Source organism: Ochotona princeps, chromosome 16 (assembly GCF_030435755.1).
Source record: "Ochotona princeps isolate mOchPri1 chromosome 16, mOchPri1.hap1, whole genome shotgun sequence".
Taxonomy (NCBI): Eukaryota; Metazoa; Chordata; class Mammalia; order Lagomorpha; family Ochotonidae; genus Ochotona; species Ochotona princeps.
In genome coordinates, this window is record NC_080847.1 from 31,118,007 (window position 1) to 31,137,877 (window position 19,871).

At 45.7% G+C, this 19,871-nt stretch overlaps 1 protein-coding gene across 4 annotated transcripts in view; it reads left to right on the forward strand.

Moving 5' to 3' along the window:
• Positions 1-10,501, forward strand: part of MYLK3 (myosin light chain kinase 3) — a 56,021-nt gene extending 45,520 nt beyond the window's left edge. For all 4 annotated transcript variants that reach the window (XM_058674111.1, XM_058674110.1, XM_058674109.1 and 1 more), the window contains 5 exons: positions 2,379-2,449; positions 5,639-5,767; positions 6,915-7,067; positions 8,890-9,022; positions 9,855-10,501. In XM_058674111.1, coding sequence (XP_058530094.1) covers positions 2,379-2,449; positions 5,639-5,767; positions 6,915-7,067; positions 8,890-9,022; positions 9,855-9,914 — 546 coding nt within the window. In that variant the 3' untranslated portion in view covers positions 9,915-10,501. The remainder of the gene's footprint in view (positions 1-2,378; positions 2,450-5,638; positions 5,768-6,914; positions 7,068-8,889; positions 9,023-9,854) is intronic.
• The last annotated feature ends 9,370 nt before the right edge of the window (positions 10,502-19,871 follow it).

The window sequence follows — 19,871 nt, forward strand, 5'->3', positions numbered from 1 at the left end:
TACTTCTGGTTAGCAGAGTCTTTCTCCTTGGGGCAGGTTTCTAAGCTGTGTCACCCACAGGGCTATAATGCAATTTTACTTGTTGCAGTTGGTACACAACTTTTTGCTTGCAGCCACTTGTGCCACAACCTCCAGCGACTTCCAGGTCTGGGTTCTAATGTTAGATTTCCACCGGGATCTCCACATCCACAGCTCCTGGCTCACCACTCTCCACCTCCTGTAATACTGTGCTGAGGCTACACCGTTGTCTCTGCAACCTTTCTCCGACTTCCGGTTGGAGCAGGTCCCAGGATTAGAGACACCAGGTGTCCTATATAGTTAGGTTGTTGGTGGCTCTGATCTTATTGGAACCTGTTGGACGTTAGGTCTGGGTGCCACATGGACCTATTTTGACCCATACGATGCCACAGTTGGTATTATTTTCCTGTGGGGCCAGTGCAATGCACTAAGCTCAGTGAGTTCTCATGAGTTCAGCACATGTGCAGTTCACTGTTGTCCCCTGCAGTCCCAAAGCTATTGCCACAGTGTACAAAATGGCACCTGATGTGCCACTTCTAGAGTTCTTGATCTGCTGGCTGTCAGGTCTGAGAGCTACCTGGGTCTGTCTTGGGTGGAACCTGTAGGATGTCACGTTGATGCAGTTCACTGAGCCAGAAATGAGTTCCCTTCCAGCTCAGCATATGCTCAGTCCTTTTGCTTGCCTTTGCCTCCTTAAACAAAATGGTGCCCAATACAGCTCTAAGGGGCTGACTGGGCTGTAAAATTCACCCTGTTCTCTCACTGCCCATTTGGGATCTGCTGTTCTTTCTGTGCTCCTGGTCAAATCAAACGGACCAGCAGGACGGACAGTTCTTTGTCTGGGTTCACCTCCCAAGCTCCCAGTGAAAGTCGCTTCCCACCTGGTTGCTGCTGGAGTTCAGATGGCTGCTGGTGGAGTTCAGATGGCTGTTAGCTGAATGCCGCTGGAATATCACCCACTGCAACACCACACCATTGTGTCTGCTGCTTTCCTGTGTCTGTCAGTCTCCAGGTACCCCTCTGCTGTTGTTCTGTCCTCTCCTATTTCCTGTAATGTGTCCTCTCTGCTTCATCCTGATTAAATATTTTTCCGTGTGTTTAAACATGTCCTTACCCTTCTGCCATCTTGATTCTCCTTGATGTGGTTGTTTGTTTGTGTGTGTGTGTGTGTGTGAAGAAATGAAAATCTTCTGAAAGGATAAAGTTAGTATACAAATCTAAGAAAAGACTAAAAATTCGCTGAATTACATCATTTGAAATGATAAATTTTAAAAAAATCATTTTTATTTATTTGAAAGAGTTAGAGAGAGAGGAAGAAAGAGATCTTCCATTTCTCTAGCCTACCCCATAGATGATGGCAACAGCCAAGATGGGCCAGCCCAAAGCCGGGAGACAGGAGCTCCATTCAGGTCTCCCAGGTGGGTGGTTGGAGTTCCTGAAGCAGGACTATCCTCTGCTGCTTCCCCTCAGGCCACAAGCACGGAGCCAGTCCAAGCCCTGCAGAGCTGAGGTACTGCAGCATACTGGGCTAGTCTTTGATGCACACATGTGGGGCAGGATATAGATCTACAAGAACCATGCTGACTGGCTATTACACCAACATGTTCTGGTTTGATTCCAATACAGTTGAAGCCGTCTGTCTTGTGTCCATGGGAACAGAGAGAGAGAACCCCTCCTGTTTGCCAGGCTGCTTATAAGCCTGGAAGGGAAACTGGTTACCTGAAATACCTAAAGGAGATATGTCAAGGCCACCATTGCACACTCCATGGCTCTCAGCTATCACAGCAAAAATCCAGGTGGACATTTAGCAGCCCTCTCCTGATCAGGCCAGTGATGCTCACCTCTGAGATGCTGATGTCATTGGTCAGGGTTGGGGCCTCGGCACTGGGACTTCTACAAAGTTTCCCTGATAATTCCCATGTGCATCCAGGACTGGGAACACTCGCCTCAGCTAACAGTTGTTGGGCAAATCAGCATCACAGTGGCGTTCTGTTTGGGTGTCCTGCTTAATAAATGTGTGTTTGACTTTTTATGGAGCCATAAACACTGACAAGCATGGATTTTCAGATAAAAAGCTGAATTTATGGCAGCTTATTGTGCTTGTGCTCCTACATGGTGACTGGTGGCTGGAGCCGCGTGGGGGCTGCCCTTTGGTGCAAGCCAGGAGTCCTCTGACTCCCCAGTTCACTCCATTCCTTCATGTCGCACCAGTCCTGCCTTCCCTCTGGTCCCTGCAGGGCTTCCCTGAGTCATCGATCTCCAGAGGCTTGGAAACTGTGGGCTGTAAGACAGATAAGTGTAGGAGCTATGGATCTTCATAGTTGTTCATTGGACTAAGCACAATTCTCTTTATTTCCCAGCCAGAGAACATTCTGTGTGTCAATCAGACAGGACATCAAATTAAGATCATTGACTTTGGTCTGGCCAGAAGGTAAGAGAAGTTTATTTTGACACTTGGAAAAGATTCGATGGGACTCCTTGTAACTATCCTGAGTCTGGTTAGCCGCTGACACTGCCAGTCCTTCAGTTCTGAGAGAGTACAGGAAAGCTCTTGCACTTAGAGGCTACTAGCCTTGACCCTGAAGATAGGCCTTGCTGCAGGGGACGTCTTCATGATGAGGGCTCCACTGCTGTCTAGAATGCTGTGGGTTATCAGAGCTCCAGACCACCTGCCAGAGAAAAGAGGAAAGTGGCGGTTTAAGGGGATTGTTTGATGCAGGGCTGCAATTCCATTGATTCCCCAGGCCTCCTGGAACCAGGCTCTGTTGGCCTGTGCAGTGCATCCAGAATCACCAGCCCTGCCCTGAGGGGAGATGACTGGGTTAAATATGAAAGCACCTTAATAATAGTGTTGGGTATTTTTGTGGATCAGTGGCTCTGGAGCCACTGGGACTGGGCTGAATTTGGCTAAAATGGCGACACAGTAGAGAGGCAGTTGTAAGAGCTGAATGGGTTAATACATGAACAGTGCAAGACTATGCTCTGAGGGTGGTTTGGTTCTCAAGTTTTACTTCCCAAAATGTATATAATATATCTTCAGTTCCCTTAAAATGCCTGGTGAGATGGGTGTGGTTTTACTGTCCATCCTGCCCAATCACGGAAGGTGAGTACAGTGCCTATGTAGAGCTCTTACCCACAACAGTGTGGGTTCTTAGCAGTGGTTAGTAACAGGGTCTTGACTTTGTTAGGGCTGCTTCATGGCTTCCAAGCATTCACAACTCATACACATGGCAAGGTTGTATGCCCAGCTTCCCGGCTTCCTTGAGAATTCTGTTTCCTCCAAGAATGACCTTTTTGTGGGAATCACATATTTTTTGGGTAGGTCTTCACAACATTGTGGCTGAATTTGCAGCTCCTCTTGCTGAAGGTTTTTGCTGTTGTTGTTTGTTTGTTTGTTTTCTGTTACTTCGTGAATTTACCTCAACTAAATTATGAGATTTGGGCCTGGCACCTTGGCTCAGTGGCTAAATCCTCACCTTGCACACAACAGGATCCCATATGGGTGCTGGTTCATGTCCCAGCTGCTCCACTTTCCATCTATCTCTCTGCTTGTGGCCTGGGAAAGCAGTAGAGGACAGCCCTGCACCCACATGGGAGACCCAGAAGAAGTTCCAAGCTCCTGGTTTCAGATCAGCTCAGCTCCAGCCACAGTGGATGGAAGATCTTTCTGTCTCTCCTTCATTCTGCAAATCTGCCTTTCCAATAAAAAGGCACATCTTTAAAAAATTATGAGTTTATGGGTTCCCTCACTGTATCCATAAGCAGAGAGGGAAAGCCTCATTCCCACAGAGGCAGAGCGATTCTCCTTGCTCAGTGTCTCACACCTGCTTCCCAGGCAGGGTCTGGAACCATAGTGGAATTTCATGACCAGAACTTGTCTAATTCTTTTATCTTGATTCTAATAACAAATATACAGGTCATCACCAATGGATGGATGGCAAAGCTGAATGCATACAGTGCAACTGAATAGTGTTCAGCTTTAAAAAGAAGGAAACCCTGTCATAGGCAACAACATGGACGATATTGTGTTAAGGAGAAGTCAGGCAGAGAACACTGGGCCTGGCACCGTGGCCTAGAGCCTAAAGTCCTCGCCTTGCATGTGCTAGGATCCCATATGGGAACTGGTTCTAATCCCAGCAGCTCCACTTCCCATCCCGCTCCCTGCTTGTGGCCTGGGAAAGCCGTCGAGGACGGCCCAAAGCCTTGGGACCCTGCATCTGTGTGAGAGATCTGGAGGGGTTCCTGGCTCCTGGTTTCAGACTGGCGCAGCACTGGCTATTGTGGTCACTTGGGGAGTGAATCATCAGATAAATGATCTTCCTCTCTGTCTCTCCTCCTCTCTGTATATCTGACTTTGCAATAAGAAAAAAAATCTTTAAAAAAAATAACACTGTATGATCTCACTTACACACAGAACCTAAAAAAGATGAACTCTAAGGGACAGAAAGTTGATGGCGTTGGCAGGACCCAGGCCAGTGTGGCACTGGGGAGGCCCTGGCTAAAGGACAGAAGAATGTTTTCAGTTAGACAAGAGAAATGAGTTCAAGAGATACATTGTACAGTGGAGTTACTACATTTAACAGCAATGTAGTATACTTGAAGTTTGCTCAGAGAATAAATTTTAAATGTTCTTACCACAAAGTAATAAACATATGATGCCATCAAAACAATGTGTTAAACATCATAATTACATGTTTTTTTTAATTCAAAAGAAATAAATGAGTTAATTAGTTTAGGAGGAAAAATTTACCATCTTCATTTTTATGTGTTCAGGATTTTCACATTGTTGAGCAACCAATCTTCAGAACTTTTTCTTTGGTGAAGATGTGATTCTGTAGCTATTAATTAATAACTTCTCATTTTGTGTCTGTTCCCCAGACCCAGGCAAGCTCCTTTTTCTTTTTGACTCTGTATATGTGACTTCTTGGGGGGCTTGTAGCAGCATGATTATGCGGCATTTTTTGTGCCTGGCTTAACTCATTAATCTCATAATGTCTCCTTCTTTTTGGAGGCTGAATAACATTCCATTTCATGGCTATACTGTATTTTGTTTATTACCCCATCTGTCAGTGAACACTTGAGTAACTTGGTCCTTTTAGCTATTGTGTATCATGCTACGGACAAGGCTGTACAAACATCTTTTGGCGAATCTGCTTTCAATTCTGTTGAGAATAACACACTCCAAGCTGGAAATGCTCAATCGTACAGTAGCTCTAGATTTGATTTTTTTTATAAAACCACCATACTGTTTAAAGTAAGTAACCACAATAGTTGCCCTATTTTACTTTCCCACAGAAGGTGCACAAGATTTCTGATTTCTCCACATCGCAGTCATTACTTGCTATTTTCTTTTTAATTTATTTTTTTTTGTTGTTGTTTAATATCCATCCCTGTGGGGATGCTGAGTAAGGTATCTTGATCTGTTCTTTTCAGATCGGAAAATCCTGGAGAATGAGGGCACTTTCTGATTCTGAGGTATTTGGGACCTATCATGTGACCTGCATGATGTGGGCAGGAGGTCCAGGCAGCCTAAGTGACAGGAAGAGCCGGGGAATGTCTCTTCCCACCAGGAATTAGTCCCAGGCTCACTACCCTGCACCTTTGTAACTCTCTTCCCTAGGTACAAGCCGCGGGAAAAGTTGAAGGTGAACTTTGGCACACCTGAGTTCCTGGCCCCAGAAGTTGTCAACTATGAGTTTGTTTCCTTCCCTACAGACATGTGGAGTGTGGGCGTCATCACTTACATGCTGTGAGTGTGGAGGGTCCTGGGGGCCTCTGTTTTACCTTGTTCCAAGGAAACACCAGTAGGCACACAGGGTAGTGGGATGGGAAAGGAAAAGCAGCCAGCTATAGGCATATTAGTAAGCCAAGTACCATATTTACAGTTGATCCTAATCCCTCAAATTTTCAATTGTGAGTCAATGTAGAAGTGAGACCTGCATATGTTACCCCTCAGAACAAAGGTCCGCGTGTCTCATTTCTTAGCATCAGTAGATCAAGACCTTGGCTCAGCTTCTTCATCATCGGCTCTCAGACATCAGTCATAACTGAAATAGCTGAAGGTGTTCGTGACTCAGCAGTAAGACCCAGTTGTGGGCAATTGGTGCCATTTCTGCTGGAGAACTCTGGGATCCATCATGAGATGTCTACTCAGGGTTATTCCATTTGTGGAGGAATGACTTGGGGTATTGAGAACCAGTTCTCATTCATTTCTTCCTGTTTCTGGGTTGGTAGACAAGTGAAGTTCAGGTGGGGCTGGGGTGCACTGCAGAGGTGATGGGGAGGCTGGGTGGGCTGGATGTTGCTTGCCTTACTGTCTACCCTTGCTGCTTCCCACCCTGCATGCTGTTTCCTTCTTGCTCAAGGCCCAACAGAGTCACACTTTGCCTCTAGGCTTACCATTATTGTATAACTGCTATTATGTGCACACGCGAGCTTGTGCGCATGCACACGTGTTAGACCAGTTGGTAACGTTTAGAGCCCAAAAAGCCAGATGCTGAGCTTGTCTTGCCTCTAGGTCCTCACTGTAGCAGGCTAATCAAGCCAGTTTTCATGTAGTATCTAAATGAACTTGGCTTTCTCGGACACATGAAAAGCAATTTTTAAATCAAATCAAGATGTACTTGATAACCAGATACTGAGCTGGGCCCTCATTTCGGTCATGAGCCTGAACAGAGGTTTGCTCTGAATATGCTTCCTGCCTTTCGAGTTTCACTCCTTCCGCTTCTTTCATTGCGGAGCACACTGGACTGTATTCCGTGCAGGAGGAGGCTGGTTTTCTTTCCAAGCATCCTGGATTTGATCGGTTTGGGCCTTAGAAGCTTCCTCTCCCTTCTCTTGATGCCTGCTGGCAAACACGGCTTCTGGATGGTGATGGTCCTTTCTCTCTTCTGCAGACTCAGTGGCTTGTCCCCGTTTCTAGGGGAAACGGATGCAGAAACCATGAACTTCATCGTGAACTGTAGCTGGGATTTCGACGCTGACACCTTTGAAGGACTGTCGGAGGAGGCCAAGGACTTTGTTTCCCGGCTGCTGGTCAAAGAGAAGAGGTCTCTTGACAGCTTGTCACTCATGCTCTGTTCTGATGGTGACCCTGGGCTGGGTGTGGAGCAGGACTGCTGAGGTCAAAGGGCCTTTCCTCCTAGAGGCAAATTTTGCTCTGGAGTTCTTCTTTTGGAAACAAATAAACAATAAACAAATGGACAAAGAAATCAGTTTCAAGAAACTACTGGGATTGTAAAATCTTGGTAGAATTTTAAAAGGAACACATTTACAAATGAATCCTCTTTCCAAGTTGTCATTTATAATAGGCTAATATTGAAGAGCAGTTTAGACACAAAGACATTATTCTCCATAACAAAGGTCTAAACACCTCATCTCTTATGAGGAAGGCTGTATAATCTATAATCTTCAATTGTTATGTTTAGGATCAGCACCATGGTACAATAGGCTAAGCCTCTGCCTGCAGTGCTGGTATTCCATATGGGCGACAGTTGGTGTCCCAGCTACTCCTTTCCAATCCAGTTCCCTGCTTATGGCCTGGGAAAAGAGCAGAGGATGGCTCAGGTCCTTGGGGCCCTGCACTCACATGGAGGCTTGGAAGAAGCTCTTGGTTCCAGGATTCGATCAGCTCAATTCTGGATATTTAGGCCATTTGGGGAGTAAACTAGTGGATGGAATATCTTTCTCTGTCTCTCCTCTCTGTAATTATGCCTTTCAAGTATAAAGAAAATACTGTATAAATAAAATAAAAAATAAAATAGAAACAGTTGCATCCAATTCATAGTAGAGCCATTGAGATTTTTGATACTCAGGCAATAAAGTAAGAATGGAAAATAGACCAAAGGAATTTACTAACCCAGGATTAAGACTCCAGAATCTGAGCTCCAACACCACCCACAGATCCCTGACATTCACGGCTTTGTTATCATTCTGATTTGTGAGAAGTTAGGTATGCTAGTTGACATTGCAGTCAAGAAAAATAAATGAGTTTCTTTCAAGTCTACTTTTTAGTTTTTTTTAATTTGTTAAAGACTTATTTATTTGAAAGGCATAGTGGCAAAGAGAGAGTGTTCCATCTGTTGGCTCACCACCCAATGGCTACAAGGCCAGGGCTAGGCCAGTCCAAAGTCAGGAGCCTGGAATTCCTTCTTGATCTCCTGTATGAATTCCAGGGGTCCACGTAGTTGGGCTGTCATCTGTTGGTTTCCTAGGTACATTAATGGGGAACTGATTGGAAATGGAGAGCTAGGACTGAACCAGTGCTCATAAGAGACAATGGCAACATAGGAAGCAGCTTAAGCCTTACAAACATTCTGTTTGTTTTTATTTATTTGAAAGGCAGAGAGACGGACAGAGAAAGCTGCCATTTTCTAGGCCACTCCCCAGATGCCTACAACAGCCAGGGCTGAGCCATGCTGAAGCCAGAGCTCCCAGCTCTGTTTCCCATGTGGGTGGCAGGAACCCAAGCACTTGAGCCATCACACCCACTGTCCCTCCACTGCAGGAAGCTGGGACTGAGAACAGAGCGGGGACTCCAACCCAGACATTGCCCCCAAATGGTGTCCTAACTGTGGCACCAAACATACACCTCTGTTGTGCTGAGCGGTTCCAGGCCTGCCTTCCCAAGGCCAGCGTCCTCGCGGGAGACATTCCTTCCGGAGGTCAGGGACACTTTGCTGATGATGTTCTGGCAGTTTTAAGGAGGGGAACCTTTCATACAAGGAGTTCCCTTTCTGGGGCACAGCATGAGTCGGCTTCAATGATTCATACTTTCCACTGACTCAGGTTTCTTAGCCAACTGAACAGATTTGGGGACAACTAGAAAAGGCAACCCCCGCTAAAAGTCTCCACTGCTGTTTGACTTCACAGCTGCAGAATGAGTGCCACACAGTGCCTGAAACACGAGTGGCTCAATCACCTGCCCGCCAAAGCTTCTAAATCCAAAGTCCGCCTCAAGTCCCAGGTGCTGCTGCAGAAGTACACAGCCCAGAGGAAATGGAAGGTAACCAGCTTCGCTTTGTGCGGAGGCGACAGTCACCTTAAACTGCTTTTGAAAGAATTGTGACGGAGTGTTTACTCACATTTGGGGAGGGGGGAACAAATCTCTCTCAAGTCAAAAAACTGGCTTGATTGAAAGATGCCACAAAACCAAAAATGACTGGCTTAAAATGACATTTAGTTCAGAGCCCCTTGCAGGCGTCGTTTCACGCGGTAGGGTGAAGCTGAGCGTGTTCCCAAGGGCTGTGGCAGTGAAGTTCTTGCAGTTGCCAGTCCCACCACACGTTCCGGAAGTGAGGGACAGAAAGCCTTACTAAGCTCTACAATGAAACCTATCTAAAAAGCAGTTGCCATCTGGGGAAATGGCTTTCCAACATTTTCATAATGGCTCAGACCCTCACTAAAAACTAAAATGAAATGTTCTATCTGGGGAGGCAGTTCATACAGCTGCGTATACACGTGTCATCCAACAGTCTGCGACACACTCTGGCATTTTCTTTGTGGCATTAGTTTCGTTAAATAAGGTACTGTTCACAGCCCACACATTTGGGTTCAAGATCAGCTGGTGGGTTGTGAATCCCAGTTTGAGAAATATCCTTGTAGGGCGCTGTGCTTTTCATGGAAAGGAGGGCATGATTGCATCATCTCACTCCGTATTCACTTCCCCTGCAAGTCATGTGACTGCTCCACCGGAACTCTAGAAATCACTTTTCCTCTTGAAATGATCATTGTTTAAGTGAAACCAAGTGGCTAGACCCTCTTAAATTCCTTCATTGTTCCTTCCTACAGCAAATGGTCTAAAAATATACCTTTTTGTTTTTCTCTTGCATCTCAAGAAACATTTCTACGTGGTGACTGCTGCCAACAGGTTAAGGAAATTTCCAACTTGTCCCTAATCTTCAACTCAGCTGCTCCAACAGGCCGGGAAACCATTGAGGCAGGTGGTAAAGTGAAGAGATAACTCAAATTTTTGAATAATGAGGCCTAAATAGTGATTCCACTTCTCTTTGTAAAGCAAATTGTATCTATGGCCTTTCTTGCAGATAGAAATGGTTGTAACAAATTTGTGCTGAGGATTTTGGTTTTGCCTCGTGAGATCCCTGCGTTTGAAGTGCTGTGTTTACTTTGCAAATACACCTGTTTTTGGTGACAAGTGTAGGCATGCTTCAGATAGATAGGAAAACCTACTCTGCATAGATCAAACTTCAATTCTAAATTTAACTGTGATTGAAGAACTCAGTAGAATTTTCTGCAGGAGCATGTTATTCAGATTTCTCTCTTCCAATACAAAGAAGTCCTAAGGTTTCGGTTAGCTCGGTGCAAACTGACATTCACTGTGGTGCCCTGCTGGATTATCAAGTGCCATGGATTTGGGACGATGATCCTCTAACTTGTTTAACTTAGGTCCCCTTTTGGAAAGCAACATCACTGTGTAGTTTTAATACTGTTTGAAATTTCAAAATATATCAACTGTGAAATCTGAGCAATGATCATTTTAAGTGTTTTTTTTTGAACTCTGTACTCGCCTGCGACTGTTCTGAACCCCCACTTTCCTGAGTAGGAGCTTCTGATCTTGCAAGTCTGGAAATGGATATGCAGTGTATGACAGAGAGGTAAGAATGTTGTGCTGTGCAGCCTTCAGAGAGAAACTCAGAAGTCATAAATCATGAGAAAATAAAAGAAGATTGCTCTCCTACTTTATTAGGATATACCACTCGGAAAGTAATTTTGAAAATGAACACTTTAGATACACATTTTGTACGTAATGGTATATTTAAATGCCAACGACATTACAGAGTAATCAGGTCACCCATGCAGTGAAGTAACAGTTTTCAACACAGCAATTAACTAATAATTTTACAAACTTCCTTTACATATGTACATTTACATATTTTACTCACTTATAAAATGATCAAATTATTCAAAAGCAAAGCATTTTTTAAAATCCCTTAGTTACAGGCTGGCATTGTGACACAGTGGCGAGGCCACTGCCTGTGATGGCAACACCCATGTGAATGTGGTTTGACTCCTGGTTGCTCCACTTTCATCCCGCTCCCTGTTAGTGCTCCTGAGAGGGCAGCAGAAAATTGGGCCCCTGTCACCCATGTGGGAGACCAGGATGGAGCTCTGGGCTCCTGGCTTTCTAGGGAAGCTAGTAGTACCAGGAAGTCTACTTATGCATGCTAATGAATATCATCAGAGGTGACTGCTAGAAACCACCCTTTAGTGAGATAGTAATACTGATGCAGTAAACTGTTTTGTATTTTAAGTGTCATCTATATTTATGAGAAAGGTGTTTTTGAGGGCAGCCTCAGAGCAAACTAGAAGAGACAATTTGTCACCCGATGTAGTACAGTAGTTCATACTGTATTTGGGACATAAGGTTTTAGGGAATGCCACAGATTTGCTCCCAGGAAAATGTCCTTGTGGCTAATTACCTTGGTCTGAAACAGTTGCCTGACAGAAAATTAAGCCCTGTATATAATTTAACCCAAAATGCCAAAAATATTTTACTAAACATCTGTATAAATGATTGAGACATTTTATATATTTTCATGCAAAATCTTGCATGTATTTTAGACTTAAAACACATCTCCGTTTAGATGGTAGGTTTCATCTGACATATTTAATGTTTTTCTTTAATATATCACATTTACTAGGGAAGGATAGGCATTGTGATGCAGCAGGTTAAGCTGCCACTTGCAACATCCATTACCCCTGTCGGAGTTCCCACCTCCTCGCTGTGCCCTCGCCCATTCCCAGGTGGTGTGGGCAAAAATTACATTAGAAATAGTAATTTTCTCTTGTAATTGTTAAGTGTGTAAGAGTTTGATGGGGACAGCGGCTTCTATATGGATAGGGCAGATCTAGAGAGGATCCTGTCGCTATTGAATTTTACTTTATTTCCCTTCACTTTCTATATTTTACCTGGAGGAACATTTCCTCTCCGAAGTCTGGTGGGCTGCTTTTTTTTTTTTTTTAAGACTTTTATTGTTATTGGAAAGCCGGATATACACAGAGGAGGAGAGACAGAGAAGAAGATCTTCCATCCGATGTTTCACTCCCCAAGTGAGCCGCAACGGGCCGGTGCACGCCAATCCGAAGCCGGGAACCAGGAACCTCTTTCGGGTCTCCCACGTGGGTGCAGGGTCCCAAAGCCTTGGGCCGTCCTCTCCTGCTTTCCCAGGCCACAAGCAGGGAGCTGGATGGGAAGTGGAGCTGCCGGGATTAGAACCGGCACCCATATGAGATCCCGGTGCATTCAAGGCGAGGACTTTAGCTGCTAGGCCACGGTGCTGGGCCCTGGTGGGCTGTTTTTTTGAGATTTATTTATTTATTTGAAAGAATTATGGTAGGAGAGAGAAGGGAATGTTCATCTGCTGACATGACATGTGTGCTAGAGGGCTGTGAGGTCTGGGTCGTGCTGAAGGCGGAAGTCAGGGACCTCATGTGGGTCCCCACCAGGACTGCAGGAGCCCAAGCACTTGGGCCATCCTCTGCTGCTTTTGCATGCACATTGGCAAGGAGCTGAATGGGACTCAAACCTGCTACCAATACGATGCTGGCACCACAGGTTGCAGTTTTACCTGCTGTACGACAACAGTGCCCTCAAATTCTGAAGAATGTATTTATATACATCCTAATGAAAAAGAAATGTGGATTTTAGTCTCCTTGATTTGCCACTCGAGGGAGCTTTTTACACAGCTTGAATTTGGGGGATATTTTTAGTTCTTTACTTTGCTCAGAAGGTTTTAGATTAAAACAGCTGGTATCGACTCTTTCCAGTGGGACACTTCCATTTCAGTGAAGAAACATGCCTTGGGAAACTGTAGGGAAGAGACACTTCAAAAGATAGCCAAAGCCCACTTTTTGATTTAGCAGATTAGTGAAAGTTGGGAAGCATGTGGGGGAAAATGGCCTTCTCCCAGGTTTGATGGGCATGGACCAAATAAAATTCATGCCCAGCAATTTCAATTCTGGAAAAGTACTTGCACAAGTATATGCAGATTTATGCAAAGTAGCGTGATTTTTTTCATTATAAAAATTACAGAACATATATATAGTATCATCCCATTTGTGAAGACACATACGCTTACCATGTTATATTAAAAAATTCTAGGATCTGCAAGAAAACAGCTGGGAGAGAGAAAACGCTTTTTCATTTCATAACTTTCTGAACCATTTGAACATTTTGTTTCTTTTTTAAATAGGCATGTAAATTCGCAACTTAGTGTCTACTGTGGACTTGTTTTGATCCTGGTGTGAGCACACCATGAAAGACATGTCAGAGACTTTGTCAATTTTCTGTTAATAACACAGCACCACAGACTGAGTGAATCATAAAGAGGTTTGCGTTGGCTGTTGGTTCTAGTCCGAGGTTGGCGGGCTGCAGCCGGTGGTGTCTCTCTGGAGTCCCGAGGCAGCATGGCTACATTTCACGCGCTCATGTGCGATCCCCTGATGTCTGTTCCAGCACTGAGTCGCGGGACTGTACCTTGACAACATTAAACCTCCCATAGGTTACACCTCTAAACATGTTTAACTTTCCATTCTTTCTCTACTTTTTGTAGATTTTCTTTTCCAGAGTTAGAAGGAGACACACACACACACACACACACACACACACACACGCGCGCGCGCGCGCGCGCGCGCAGTGCAGTGGGGGGATGGGAAAGAGAGAGAGCCTGCTGTAGTTCTCCAAATGGCCACAAGAGCCAGGACTGGACCAGGAGCCAGGAATTCCATCAGGATCTGTTTTGTGGGTGCATGGGCCCAGGCACTTGGGCCGTCTTCAGTTGCTTCCGAGGTGCATCGTCAGTTAATTGTAAGTGCAGCGAACAGGACTTAAATCTGTCCCCTTATGGGACGTTGGCACGGCAGGTGGCGGTCTCATGCATCGTACCACCCTCTTTTAAAAAAGCAACTCAAACAGATCTGTTTTAATAAATCCCTCTGGATACACGTTTGCTACTGAAAATTGAAACAGCACACTAGAATTTATGGAGTTCAAACATTTGAGAATTAGAAAATTGAATCATTTGCCCTAAATATTATGCTGTAGCTAGAATAACCAATGTTTTCCTTACATTCATTTACATTCTTTGCATTGCTTTGTACCTCAGTTCATGGGGCAGGATTTCATCTCACTGACTTGTTTTCTACGGTGTACGGCAATTTTAAACATTGCTGCTGCCTCACTGAGTTAAATCAAAAAGAACTAAAATATACCAGAAGTCATCCAGGTACATTGAAACTGCAGATTCTAAATAAATTGTGGCTATCGAGGTAAGAGAGAAAGACATCACAGACTCATGTGACTCTAAGCATGGAACACTACATACAATTACCTGTAAGACCAGTACGATAAGGTTTATGCCTAAACTAACTCTGTGTTGTAACTGCCATACCATTCTCAGAAGGACCCCACTACAGGCAGTAACTGTGGCTGTACTTGAATGGCACGTTTGTTGATTCACACTGACCTCAATCTTAACACCGGTGTCTTTTCATTCTGAGAATGTTCATTAAGAGCAATCTCCCTTCTGCGTCATTACTCTTCTGCCCTCTGGCATCTGAACCATCTCCTCACATGTCAGCCTGGTAGGAGGATCTGGCACAGGGCAAGGGTTAGATAAGGTTCTGTGTTAACAGCCCTGGGCAGCTGGAAGAGAGGCTGCCTTATCCTGGGAATTTCCTTTCCAGGAAATCCCATCCAAATGCCTGTGGGGCCAAGATTGGGTATGACTTGTGTGGCAAGTCCACTGTTCTCTGATTATGGCTGGGGGTGTCTGGAGCTGAGGGAAAGGCTGTGCTGGACCCCTCATTCTAGATCTCCTGACGAGAACTGAAGAGCCTCAAGATCCTGGAAACCCCACCCCCAACACAAAGAATCGAAATAACTCCAACCTGTTCAACAGGCGACGAACGGTATTCCAATCATTCTGGAGACATTTGGGGGATTTTAATGATCAATTTCACATTTGATGAGAGAATGAATTACTAATAATTTTATGAGGTGTGACATGGCAGTTTCATGAAATGATGTACCTTGTTAAATTGTTAGGCCTTTGTTGTTATGGTTTTGTTTACAAGCATACTTGGAAGGATTCATGGAAAGGGGATTAAGAGAAAGTCTGTTGTGTTGCAATACATTTTTGAAATCCATCCAAGAGCACTGCCTTCAAAAAGCTCATGTAAAATACATATTGTGAAAAAAAAACTATGCATGTAATTCAAAACTTTTTTTTACACCAAAAATCAAATTTTTCATTGTTTTTCCCATAAACTTTTCAAGTACCAGTGTATCTGATAACTTTCATAAAACAAGTTTCTAAGTCAGTTAACTAATTCATGAGGAGCTATTAAAAAACTGTTTCCAAGGGACCAGCGAGATGGCTTAATTGGCTAATCCTGCCTGCAAGTGCCAGCATCCCTGTGGGTACTGGATCATGCCCCAGCTGCTCCACTTCAGTTTCAGCTCCCTGCTTATGGCTCGGGAAAGCGGTGGAGGATGGCCCAAGTCCTTGGGACCTTGCACCCACATGGGAGACTCAGAAGAGGCTCCTGACTTCAGATTGGTTCAGCTCTGGCCATTGCATCCATTTGAGGAGTGAGCCAGTAGATGGAAGATGTCTCTTTCTCCTTTCTGTAAATCTGCCTTTCCACTACAAATAAACAAAATTGGGTGAGCTATCATTCCAATTCTGGGTAAACACCCATTCCCCAAATTGAAGGCGGTGACCCAAGAGAAATTTGCACATCCATGTTCATAGCAGCAATACTCAAATTGAGGAATCAGCTGCTGGATGGGGAAGCAGAATGTGGGGCTACGTGTATAACCAAGTGTTAGTCATGAAAAGAAAGTACAGCAGGGGAGAACCTTAAAGACAGTAAGTAAGCCAGTTTCAAGCAAACACTTTATAATCCCATTACATGGAATAGCTAGCAAGAAAAGAGATGAAGAAAAGATGAAAAAAATGCTGTTTGCCAGTGTTGAGGAGAGAGGAATGAGGAATTTTTTTAATGGGTAGTTAGCCTTGGAAGATGGAAGCATTTTAGAGATTGGCTGCAAAGCAATACAACTACACATAATGAGCTGCACACTTGAAAATCTTAAGGGGGAAGAGCTTTGGCATAGAGCTCTGTATTGGAGTTCAAGTCTTGGTTCTATTTACGGTTTGGCTTCCTGTTATGTGTTCTTGGCAGGCAGCAGATGCTATTGTAGGTACTTAGGTCTCCTCTACCCATATGGGAGATGCAGATTGAGTTCTGGGCTCCTGGCTTCAACAGGCCTCAGCCCGTTATTATAGACATTTGGGGATTAAGCCAGCAGGTGGAAGCTGTCTCCCTTTCAAAAAATTAAAGCAAAAACAAACAAACAAACACTAAAAGGATAAACTTTATATGCATTTTATTAAAATTAGAACAAAAAGTGGAGGGCTTACGATGGCACTTGGGACATGCGTACCTCACATAAGTGCCCGGCTTTGAGGCCCGGCTCTGCTCCTTGTTGATGCAGGAGCACCCTGGGAGGCAGCAGGGGATGGTTCAAGTAGTTGGGTCCCTGCCCTCTACGTGACTCCCGGATTTCTTGGTACGTAGTTACAGCCCAGTCCAGCTCTGACTGAAGCTGGGAGCCAGGAGCTTCTTCCAGGTTTTCCACATGCGTGCAGAGTCCCAAGGGCTTGGGGCAGCCTCTGCTGCTTTCCCAGGCCATAAGCAGGGAACTGGAGCTGCTGGGACATGAACCGGTGCCTTTACAGATGGGATGCTGGCACTGCAGGTGGAGGATTAGTCTGGAACACCACCACACCAGCCCCACGTTAGCTGTTTCTAGAATAGAAGGGCAGAAGAGAATCACTGTCAGCTACTCTAGGGCCAAGCAGCAGGTATTGTATTATGTCTTAGTTGTAGTAGATAGAAGGCTGCCACTAATATTACTGATGTTTTCAGATAGATGAAAAAATCTGGGTACATTCATCTTACCATGGAAATATTAGATTGTATCTTTATATATATATATCTTTTTATTGGAAAGGCAGATTTACAGAGGAGAGGTCACAGTAGCTAGAGCTGGGCCTATCTGATGTGAGGAGCTTCCTCCGGGCCTCCCACATGGGTGCAGGGTCTCAAGGCTTTGAGTCATATTCTACTGCTTTCTCAGGCTACAAGCAGGGAGCTGGATGGGAAGTGGAGCAGCACTGGGACATGAACTGGTGTTCCTTATGGGATGTCAGCACTTGAAGGTGGAGGGTTAACCAATCGAATTATTGTGCCAGACCCTCATGTTTTTTTAAGATTTATTTATTTTGATGATTTTTACATAGTTAACTAGGGTGATAGGGTCAAGGGCTACAGGAAGGTAGGTGAGACCGTTATTTCCACATTCTCTTTTTTTCTTCCTGTATCTGGGGGAAGAGGGGAGATAAGGGGAAAAGCCACACCCAGCCCCCCACATGCCTCTGTACCCTGGGATGGAAGACAGTCACCCAACACCACCACATGGTCCCCGACGTGGGGCATGCTATGGGGGTCCTGCTTAGGAGGTTTTGATGGTGCAACAGTTCTGAATTACTGTTGATCTCACCTCTCTAAGCACGATGGAATCTCTGCAGACTCCACTGGCTGACCTAGTTCATCTTAGACTCCCCGTTTGCCTGGATGATCACTGCCAACACTTGGCTGGGGTAACTGATCAATTTGTTCTGTCCTCTGTTACAATACCAGTTGTCCTCTGCGGACTCCAATGTACTGCCATATTCTCCATGTACATCTGGTTATGCTGTCCACTGCTCTGTCTGAGCCACTAAGGAGGCTCAACTTTGACACAAGCACTCCATGGTCAGACCATGGAACCTGCAATTTCCTCCATGGTTGGAGTTCTAAGTCCAGTGGTTCAGCTGAAGGGATCCCCAAAGAAACTTCATCTGAGGTGATCCCAGACCAGATTCTTGTGTGTGTTTATCAATACAGGGTCTGGCACATTTTGTCCCCCTAATCAGCTTTTGCACGTGCTTGTGACTGCAATTGCTAAGTCAGTTCTGTCTGCAGCCCTGTCTTTATACACAAACCAAGAGTTGTTGCAGCCCAGCCTGATCCTGTCCACCACAAACTTGGCCCTCAGATAAACCAGTGGGAGCTGTAGCTTACAGTGACCTGCAATAACCCCTACCATGCCCACCCCCTGTCCTGGTTCCCGTGCTTACAAGCACGTACAGTAGACTGGTCCAGCAGCTCCACATCCCATTCAGCTCTCATACATGTCAATGAACATTGAAGCCTAGTTCAACCCAACTTACCCCCACTATCCACCTGCCGACAGGTGTCACGCTCAGGTGTCAACACACACACTTTGGTTTATGCTTGCATCAGTAGGAACAATCAACCCAGACTGGCTCTCCCTTAAACAGCTCACATGAGGCCAATAGGTGTTGTAGCCCTGTCCAGCCTATTCTGCCCCCATCCCAACTCTTACACTCTCCAGTTGGAGTAGGGGTCCAGCAGGGGAGCCCCATTGCAACACCCCCTATCGGGTTTGCCCACTCCCTGCCCCGAGTCTCATGTGTGTTAGCTGGGCGCTGAAGCCCAGTCTAGCATGGCCTGCCTCACCCCAGCATTTGCCAGGGATACTGTAGCCTGGCCAGGCTTGGTGTTGCCCCCAGTTCCAGCTCACGCTGGTGGGGGCTATAGCATAGCCCAGCCCATCCCAGCCCAGCCAACCCCCAGTCCTGGCCCTAATGTAAACTGGCTGGTATTTTGACTCAATTCAGCCCAACCCACACACCATTCTGGTGCTCAGATTTGCTAGCAGGTGATATGAACTGGCTTAGCCTGGCTCACCCCCAAAATGCACCAAATGTATGATGGTTGGTATTGTTATCTGGTCTTGTCCGGGCTATTCCCTGTCTTGGTTCTTGCACTCACCCACAGGGACTGTCACAGTAGAGGAGTTGCCAAGCCCCCTCATCATAACCTCTCCTGATGCCAGATCTTGTACATACTGGTGGGTCAATAGACCAGCCTTATTTAGTCTACCTCCTGTCCTAGCTGGAACAGTTTCCTGACTGGCCCTTACACTTTCCAGTTCTTACTGTTGGGCACTACAGCTCAGTCAAGCTGGTCCACACCCAGACACAGCTCACACATGGCCCAGCCTGTCTTATACCAACCCTGGGTCTCATGAGCTCTTGTGGGCACTGGGAGTCTTGCCCAGTCTAGCACATCCCAGACCCGTTACAAACCCATGTCTAGGTGAGGCAGCCATGTCCATACCATATTGCAGCCCTCTGACCTTCATGCTCACCAGTGGGAACCACAACCAACACAGGGCATTCCCCTAGCTCCCCAACCAGGCCTGTTCTCAGCCATAGATCTTGCTCATGCCAATGGATGCTCTGACCCAGCTTGGCGTAGCCCCCCACCTGTCTTGGCCTTTGCCTTTGGATGCTACAGCCTGGCCTGACCCAGCCAGCTCCGAATCTCAATTCTCATTGGCAGGTGCTGCAACCTGGCCCTGCTCAGTCTGCTCCCATCCCCGACTCCAGTCTAGTTTCTGCACTTGCCAGTGGGCTAAGGTCTGCTTAGCCCTGCCTGGTCTGCCCCTTCCAAAATGAGCCCACACACTTGCTGACAGATAGAGCTACATTGCCCAGTCTGCTTGACACCCAGGCCTGGACCATGTGTTTGCCAGTGGGAGCTATTACCCAATGGGGATCCCACATTTGGCTCACTCCTAGATCCAGATCTGACACATGCCTGCAGGTGCCAGGCCACTACCCAGCATAACCTGCCCTCCTACGTCCCAGTCTTTGTATGAGCTGGTAATTGATGCAACCTGGCCTGCCCTACACCAT